The sequence below is a fragment of the Quercus lobata genome, chromosome 1 (assembly GCF_001633185.2).
Source record: "Quercus lobata isolate SW786 chromosome 1, ValleyOak3.0 Primary Assembly, whole genome shotgun sequence".
Taxonomy (NCBI): domain Eukaryota; kingdom Viridiplantae; phylum Streptophyta; class Magnoliopsida; order Fagales; family Fagaceae; genus Quercus; species Quercus lobata.
The window spans coordinates 31520103-31529218 of record NC_044904.1 but is presented as its reverse complement, the minus strand read 5'-3'; the positions used below and the strand labels follow the sequence as shown (position 1 = coordinate 31529218).

General features: G+C 35.6%; 2 protein-coding genes and 1 non-coding gene across 4 annotated transcripts; all 3 read left to right on the top strand.

The window, feature by feature from the left end:
• The first annotated feature begins 1456 nt into the window (after window positions 1–1456).
• LOC115995149 (probable xyloglucan galactosyltransferase GT11) lies at window positions 1457–3944 on the top strand. The gene has a single exon (XM_031119632.1). It carries the CDS (start codon window positions 1927–1929, stop codon window positions 3856–3858), a length of 1932 nt encoding a protein of 643 aa, XP_030975492.1. The 5' UTR covers window positions 1457–1926; the 3' UTR covers window positions 3859–3944.
• Window positions 3945–4829: 885 nt separating this feature from the next.
• TRNAG-UCC lies at window positions 4830–4901 on the top strand. The gene has a single exon. It is a non-coding gene; the product is annotated as a tRNA-Gly (tRNA).
• Window positions 4902–5162: 261 nt separating this feature from the next.
• Window positions 5163–8703, top strand: LOC115986757. 2 transcript variants are annotated; one of them, XR_004090867.1, is made up of 7 exons: window positions 5163–5628; window positions 5974–6036; window positions 6141–6227; window positions 6833–7075; window positions 7293–7366; window positions 7538–7636; window positions 8308–8703. XR_004090867.1 is itself a non-coding variant. In XM_031110029.1 (7 exons), the coding sequence occupies exons 1-7, from the start codon at window positions 5398–5400 to the stop codon at window positions 8398–8400; spliced, it is 885 nt and encodes a 294-aa protein (XP_030965889.1). In that variant the 5' UTR covers window positions 5163–5397; the 3' UTR covers window positions 8401–8703. The 2 variants fall into 2 exon arrangements, 1 of the variants encoding a protein (XP_030965889.1); XM_031110029.1 differs by having other exon boundaries at window positions 6838–7075.
• The last annotated feature ends 413 nt before the right edge of the window (window positions 8704–9116 follow it).

The following is a 9116-nucleotide window of genomic DNA, read 5'->3' as shown; positions in this document are numbered from 1 at the left end:
TATGGTGTCATTGGCAATGAAAATTTAAGGTGTCTGGTTATAATGAAAGACAATAGAAGTTTGAGTTTTTTCTTTTTTTAATAATTTGATAGAGAAGAGAGAATTTAAACCATCAATTGAAAATGCTAGGAGATGTCAGTTAAGTTGAGCTACACGATTCTTGGCACACAGCTTTAGTTATTTGAGTACAAAAAAAGAATGTGAGATTTCTTTTACACATATAAACTTGATAAGTTAGAGCTAAGGTGTTGTTTTAATGATGTGGCATTTTATTATTGATCTATTCCACCACATTGCAACGATTACATATCATCCAATTACATGTGACATGCACGAATTGGTATGTTACTGTAATTATAAGTTAAAATCACAATAAAATAATCTTTTTATTAATTTTGGGTTTTAGCTAATTCAATTGGTAAAAAAAAATTGTTGTCAAATAAGGAATTTGGATTCAAATCCCACCTATACCAAAAACCAATTAGTGACATGTCTTAATAGTAAGAACAATTATCATGGAATGAACACCCATAGCTTCAAATCATATTTTAGCTATAAAAAAAAAAAAAAAAAAAATCTTTTTTAATTAATTTACACAAAATAAAAATTAAATGCTCTTTTCAATAAGAAATTTATGACCTGCATAAAAAGATGTAAGAGAAATGCATTTGGGAAAATCCATGAACAAGAAAAGCCAAGAAAATATGCCTTCCATTTCAAAACATTTTAAAAATTTTATTTCTTATATTTAAGGGTATATATGGTTTTGTTAGTGTTGAGGAAGATAACAAGGGTCTCCACCCCACTCCACTGTTAGCTCTGATACCCACTTGTTGGGGGGAGATAAAACATTTGAGAGTTTTTAATTGAGTAATTAATATAAGAGCTACCATCACAAAATATTTTTCAATATTTTTACAACTATTGTTGTAGCCAATTCTTACTAGTTTTTATCTAAACATATAAGTTTTTCACTTATCAATAACTACTCACTACGTCAGCAATTTTTAAATTTTTTTGTAAAAACAATTGTGCAAATAACATTTTTCTTAATATAATATATAAAAACAACACTTAACCCAAAAATTTAAGCATATAAGTTTGGATTCAACTATGTTATATTAATCACTCCCCTTGTCATTCTTATTTAATATAGGATGTCACTCACACATGTATACCTAATAATTAGTTGATAGTCAAATTACAATTATTTGAACAAGATCTTGAACATTTTTTAGAATTATTTCATGTTGCAAGGCATGTATGGTGCCCCTCATAGAGAAATTTTTATTTTGTATAATAGAAAAACATAATATCTATATCATATGAGGTGAGTCCCATGTTATATATTTGCAGGCCAGAGTTTTTTTTTTGTGTTGGTATGATCCAACAAACATGTTATATTATCTTATGAAGGAGGAGGACAATACAAAGTGGTTTATGATAGTTGTAGATTAATTGATCCACCAATGAGTTTCGCGCGGCAAGGTAAAATTTAGAGCGTTCCTTGTTTATAACATTCAATGGACCAAAACCTTGAACGTTTCAACGCCCACCATTGCTTCTCTGTTTTCTCTCTCTCTCTCCAATTTCCAACAAACTCACGAGCAATTCATTCCTCTATTGCTCTCCCTGCACTTCTTTCATCCCTTTAAATTTCATATCGTGAAACCCCATATTCCTGTTCCTATTCTTGCTCCATAGGTTATATTAGTATATTTTCTTCTTTTCATTGTTGTGAATTGGAAGCAAAAACCTTTTCTTGCGCTATACACACCTTTGGATTCTCGTTCTACTTTTCTAACGTGGGTTTGAATTCTTTTCTTCCAATATCATTTGCTGTATATGGATATCTTTGATTTGAGATAGCTCAAAAAGTCAACTACGTAGCAGAGAAGGTCATGCATCAGACTCTATTGTGAGGCAATGGACAGCCCGATCATAGGCAAGCGCCGCATCCAATTCTGGTTCGTTGTCTTAGCCTCTTTTCTTTTGTGGTTGTTCATTCTTTATATCTTTCATTCGGCTCCAATTGTTGCCAAGCCCGGGGTCATCTTGGTAGGTGATAACCTTGCCAATTCTGTCAATTTTGGAGACTCTAATTCTGTTCTTCTGCCTGGAAATTCCAATGAAAGTGTTGACAGATTGCCTAATAAGGGTAATTTTACTAGTGAAGAAACTAAGGATTTTGTAGAGCCTATAAAAGATACAAATGTCAAAGATGTTGCTGTAAAGGAAAAAAATGCCACAGAAAATTGGTTCAAGTATAAACCCTTCAGCAATTTTTCTGCTGGGGATTATGGGCTTGAAAATTTTGATCACGTAGTGGTTTCTGAGAGACAGGTGCATCTCAATAATCAAACTGACCTTGCAGAGAATGAAGTTCAGTTTGTTAGCCAGGTTCCTAATTCAGAGACGAATAAAGAAGAATCAGATGATGAAGTGGCTATTAGTCAGAACGGGTTTGAACCAACTGGTTCACTTTCCATGGTGGAGAACAGAAATGAGAGCATCACCAAAGAGCCTAGTAATGAGGATGTTGATTCTGAGTCTGATTCGTGCTTGGGTAGATACATATACGTCCATGATCTTCCTAGCCGGTTCAATGAAAACTTGCTCAAGCATTGCCAGTTACTTACTAATTGGACTGATATGTGTCTCTTTACATCAAATGGGGGTCTTGGTCCTCGTCTTCCAAATTTTAACAGGGTCTACTCAAAAACTGGTTGGTTTGCAACAAACCAATTCTTGTTAGAAGTCATTTTCCACAACAGAATGAAACAGTATAAGTGCTTGACAAATGACTCATCATTGGCTTCAGCAATCTTTGTACCATATTACGCCGGCCTGGATGTTTCTCGCTACCTTTGGTATTCAAACACATCAATGAGAGATGCTGCTTCTCTTGAACTTGTCAAGTGGCTCAGAGAAAAACCTGAGTGGAAGAAGATGTGGGGTAGAGATCATTTCTTAGTTGCTGGAAGGATTACTTGGGATTTCAGGAGAATGGGAAAAAATGATTCTGATTGGGGTAATAAGCTTATGTTATTGCCTGAATCAAGGAACATGACGGTGTTAATAATCGAATCAAGCCCTTGGGACAACATTGACTTTGCTATACCATATCCAACATACTTTCATCCTTCAAATGACAATGAAGTGTTTCAGTGGCAGCACAGAATGAGGAGGCAGAAAAGGCGGTTTTTCTTCTCTTTTGCCGGTGCTCCAAGACCTAAACTTCAAGATTCTATTCGTAATGAGATTATTGATCAGTGCCGGGCTTCGCGGAAGAAATGTAGGTTGTTGGAATGTAATGGTCGTGTCAACAGGTGCTACAAGCCAGTGTATGTGATGAAAATGTTTCAAAGTTCTGTGTTCTGCTTACAACCTGCAGGGGATTCTTTCACTAGGCGGTCTACTTTTGATTCAATTTTAGCAGGGTGTATTCCTGTGTTTTTTCATCCAGGTTCAGCTTATGTCCAATACTTATGGCATTTACCAAAGGACTATACCAAATATTCAGTGCTTATACCGGCTAACAATGTCAAAAATGGGAAAGTCAGCATCGAGAAGATATTAAGTCGAATTCCAAAAGAGAAGGTGCGAGCAATGAGAGAGGCGGTTATAAGGCTGATTCCAAAGGTAACATATGCTGATCCAAGATCTAGGTTGGTGACAGTTGAGGATGCATTTGATGTTACAGTTAAGGGTGTTCTTGATAGAGTAGAGAAAATTAGGAGGGAAATGAGGGAGGGGAAAAATTCTAGCTTTAGTTATCCAGAGGAATTGAGTTGGAAGTATAATTTGTTTGGGACATTGGGGGAGCATGAATGGGATCCTTATTTTGCTAGAACATAGAATGTAAACGCTGTACAAACAGGTTACATTGTAGTTTGTAATTGTACTTAGGATCATAATCATTGTTGTTATGGAGACACATGTATCCCCAGCTTTTTTTGTCTCATTTTTTAGTTTCTTCTGAGAATGTTCGCCTATGATTTTGTTTGATCATATGTCTCTTTGTGTAAATCACTGATGTGCTTGACGATAACATTCAACTATATTCTGTGGTCATAGGCTCATAGCAATTGAAAAGATTTAAATGTCATTGCAAAGCAGTCCACATTGGTAGGTATTTCTCTTTGACAAAATAAAAGAAATGGCTAAATTCGATGGAGACGACACTACGTTGTTGGTACAAAAAAGAAACACGGCAGGCTATTTGACTAACTGTAGCCGTGGATCTTGGTAACTCTTAAAAACAAAATGTTATTAAAAATGTTATTTTTTATGATATTATTGATGTGACAACAAATTTTATATATGATGATACAGTCACCAATTACATTCATCGATATGTTTAGACATTTGTAATAAAGTTGGTTATATCATTGATATCAATTGTAAATTATAGTGAGTCAAAAAGGGAAAAAAAAAATTGTAAATTATAAAATACAAAGAGCTAAGACAGGAAATAAATAAATAAATCCTCTAATAATGTGCAATCCAACCATTTCTAGCATCACCTATGTATTGGATTATCGACTGAAAAGCCATAAGCTGAAAGGAAATGCAACTATATCATACTCTCCATTTTCAAAGCTTCTTTATCTTATATACCATTATTGTCAAAACTAGAAAACGATCCATGGTTGTCTAATTAAACTCTTCAATAGAAATTACCCATTAAAAAAAAAAAAGTCTTAATCCAATAACTTGAGCATATATCATATCATAAACGTAATACGATGAGCTGATTGTGTTACCTTTTGTCTCAATTATAAATTAAAGATATAATAATGTTAATTGATACCATCTCACAACAAGCAGCGTTTGTAGTCCAACGGTTAGGATAATTGCCTTCCAAGCAATAGACCCGGGTTCGACTCCCGGCAAACGCAGCTAGCTTATGTCGTTTTAGCTTTTTTTTACCTACCCAACGACGTCGTTTCAAATCCGCGTTCCAGGCACCAAAAAAAGCCACCCCAGAAAGAAGTTCAAACGGACAAGCAAGTGCAAGCGCAACGACGACGTTTCAAAGCCGTGGCGTTACTTTCTTTCTTTCTTTCTTTCTTTCAATCTTTTGTTTATTATACCACAAAATCCAGAACCAATCAAATCAAATCAGATCACAGAGATAAGAAGATACTGTTAATAATTAGCACAGGCAAATAGATATTTACGCGGGAAAGCGAACCACAGCCTCCACTCTAATTCTAATTCTAATATTCCAATCTTGTGGCCCAAAATGGAAAAACTCATTCGGCTCTCTCTGACCGTAAAAATATCCTAACCGCACGTTTAGTTAGTTACTCTTTCCCAAAAAGCCTTTTGCCTCCCAAGTCAACTACCACAGTAGCTTAGCTCCCAACGGTTTGGTTTGGTTCGGTTCGGTTGATGGCTGGCACGAGTGCCTCCTTCGTCCCGCACGTGGTCGGATCATCTAAAGTTCTCAAACTTTCCAGAATTAACCGGTGGACCGGAGCTCCGTTCTCAGTTCGGATCTCCACCAAACCCAACAGATCCACCACCAACTGCTCCTGCGCAAACACGGAGGCTCCCTCTTGCATCTTCGTGGGTCCCATCGAGTCCGCCAGTAAAGAAACCCTTGAAGCTCTCTATCGCCAAGTACTTTACTTTACTTTACTTTACTTTCTTTCACCTTTTATTTCAGTGTTTTTTTTTTTTTTTTATATATATAAATAAAATATATATTGAGGGATGGAACTTGAATTTGAATTTAAAAGAAAAAAAGTGGTTGAAATAATTAGCAGTTTTGCTGCTTTGGCATAGATTTAGTCCACAATTTCTCATTAAACAATAATGCTAGGTCACAACATTTTTCACCATTTGCTAAACTGGCGAGTTAAATTTATTGCTTTTGACTTATGAGTTACCTACTAAAGATATTGTATGGAAATGTAATTTACTTGAATATGTGTGTGTTTAATGTGGTTCTATTTGTTGCTGTAGGCACAGGATGCGTATTACAGTGGCAAACCTTTGATAATTGATGACATGTTTGATAGAGTAGAGGTAAACTTGATAAACTCTTTCTAATGTCAATTTCAACTGAATTTATCATTTTTTGTGATTGTCTATTGGTCTATGAGGTTTAACAAATTGTTATATGATGACAGTTAAAGCTAAGGTGGTATGGTTCCAAATCAGTTGTCAAGTATCCTCGGTGTAGTCTTAGGCGGCATTCAACCTACGCAGATGCAGAGGTAATTCTCTTTTGAACATTTGTTCGTGTTCATGAATCTTTTCATGTATCCCCTCACTATGTGTGTCTTTTCTATCAACTCACAAACTAAGCCTGTTGTTGTGCAAGAAAAGTTATTCTAATCATGCTTATAGTTAGTTACTTGTAATGCAAATAAAGTAACCACAACATATGGTTAGCCCATGTTAGCCACTCTATGTATAGCTTCAATGGTACCAGAGCTATGTCCCAACTTAAATTCTAACATGAATATTAGAAAGTGTCGATGCCATGCCTCCCATTTGGTTCTAGGAAAATAATAGGAGAACATTATGCTGGAAGCAAAGTTTAGTAAGTATTTGAGGAGTTTTCTTTTCTTTCCAAGAACTGAAGGAGCTGCAGTGGTTGTGTTGTTTCTGATTCAGCTGAGAAAATGAAATTTATGTTCTGTTTTGATGCTTGTACCCATCTGGTTGATGGGAAATTGGTTTTTAATAATGGAATGGTTAGTTAGTGAGATATTTGAGGACATTTGTGGCATATTTGGCTTGTTAATTTGTTTTAGATTAGTTGGTGTGTAGGAGAATTGGGTTTTCTCCACTTTGAATATTTAGCGACATGGTGTAGGGCAGGAAGATATATCACAGGTTTTTGCATTAGCGAGCATATGGGTCCTGTTTCTTGCATTTGGAAGCTCTGCATGTCTTCTGCCTATAATCTACACTGTTGGCCAAGCAAATCAACATGCATTCAGTTCAGGATTTTACTATGGCATTCAAGCATCCACATTAGAGCTTCTTTCCGTGGTGAATGGCATTCTCTTCATGGCATTGGGGTCTGTGATTGGCTACCCAATTGCAACAGCTTCAGGTAATAAATTGTTACTTTAATGCCTTGGATAAGAATTTAAGAAAATAAAGGCACTTTAGTTTATCTCAATGTCAGGAGTTTCCTCACCATGTACCATTAATATTCTTTGGGTTTTATGGATCATTCTAATCTGGAAATTCAGAAAATAATACCTGTAATATGGTTATTGTTATTATTGATCCAAATATCATCATTACTCATGCACTCATTCTCGCAGTTAAAGTGCTTCAAGGCCTGTGGAGGAATGACTTGGTAGCACTTAAAGGGGCATGCCCAAATTGCGGGGAGGAGGTCAGTCTATCATAGGGTTGTGTTAATCTGAAAGTTCATATGAGTTTTTTTTTTTTTTTTCCTTTTCTCTATAACTTGTCACTGTACCTGTATTTCATCTTATCGAACGAAAAAAGCTATGTTTCAACTTCCAGGTCACCCATTGTCAATAATATAAGCATGTTTCTGCAGGTGTTTGCATTTGTGAAAACAAATCAGACTAATAACAGGCCCCATAGAGCAGATTGTCATGTTTGTGAATGCTTATTGGAATTCCGCACCAAGGTTGAGGTAATCTAGTTTGCTTCTTTTTCTCATGCTAGAAAATTTATGCACCTCAAATTTGTATTTTTATCTTGTTATACTTCTAATGAGAAACAAAGAGAAGACAACAATTCTAAGATTTGAGAGGATTCTTGGCTAAGAGTCTTGTAGTTCAGTAACACCGTCTGGTCTCTTTACAAGGAGAACTAGGATTCAAGTCTCCCCTCCCCCACTTCTTGTAATAATTGAATTATTAAAAATAATAACAATAAGAGGATTTTGGATTAACAAGGAAAATCAGGCAAAGAATTTTGAATTATTTTGGGGATTAAGAGGAATTGAAATGACTAGGAACGGTCTATCCAAATGGAAATGACTTTGAAAGGACAGTGCACATACTGCTTACATCTATATCATGTATGTAGGTGTTGAGGTCTTAGACATACTAGTGTCTGTGATGTCTCATTCTTAGTGGCCAGCTGGCTGCATCAGTTCTGAAAGTTGTATTTCTTAGGTCTTAACAATGAAAATGCGTTGCCTTGTTAGCTTTGTGAAATCTTCTGATTATTTAGTAGTGGACACAAAAAAGATGTTCCTTTAACAGTTTTAATATTTATGCTAATTTTTTGTCTACATTGAGCGTCGAAAGTTCTTAAAATACCTTGTCTCATATATTAGCTTATTGATATTTTGTGCAGCGATCGGTTTCAAGACTAGGTAGAGGATGGGTTTACGGCCGCGTATACCTTGTTTCACGAAGAGGCAGAAATCGGCATCAGAAATGGTTTTAAGATCTATGCCCAGTATATTAGATCTCAGAAGATTTATGTGAAGTAAAACTATTCTTTACTCTTTTTCTAGGGTGAAATGGTGGTTAATCCTAAGTTAGGATTATCCTAACGAAGATTCATTTTGCTACAAGTCAGTAGACAGCTGGACTTCATATATTGTAATTAACAACAAATAAGATTCTCTTGAGATTTAAGTTATAGTCAAGTGCCATACATTCAGAAAAGCAATAGCTATTTTGGTTCTTCAGGTTTCTTTTCATGGGATTGTTAGCTAGTTAATTAAAGGTATCATAGTCATGCTCATGGAACCCCATCCACGACTTTGCTTGTATGAGTCCTACGTTTGTTGTTGCCGTTTCTAAATAGTATAGAACTTGTAATTATGTTGCATTCATACATGGATATTGAGTGGCGAAGATTAAAATAAGTGCAACACTGGTTTTATGTAAGATTGTGTCTTTTTATGAATGGCCCTTAGCACATTCATTAGACAATGAACTTTGAAGCTTGGACCTTTATGCCAATCTGTATGGTTGAGTAATTTTTTTCAGTCTTTGATCTGTAGTTCCAAATCCCAAAATTTTGGGAAATCCAACCTTGGAGAAATGATGGCCTGTAGATAATTTTATCATGCTATGGTAAAACAAGAGGCATTGTTGGCCTCCCAAAGCATGATTACCACCAAGAATTCCAGTAATCACGAGATGCTCAGTTGG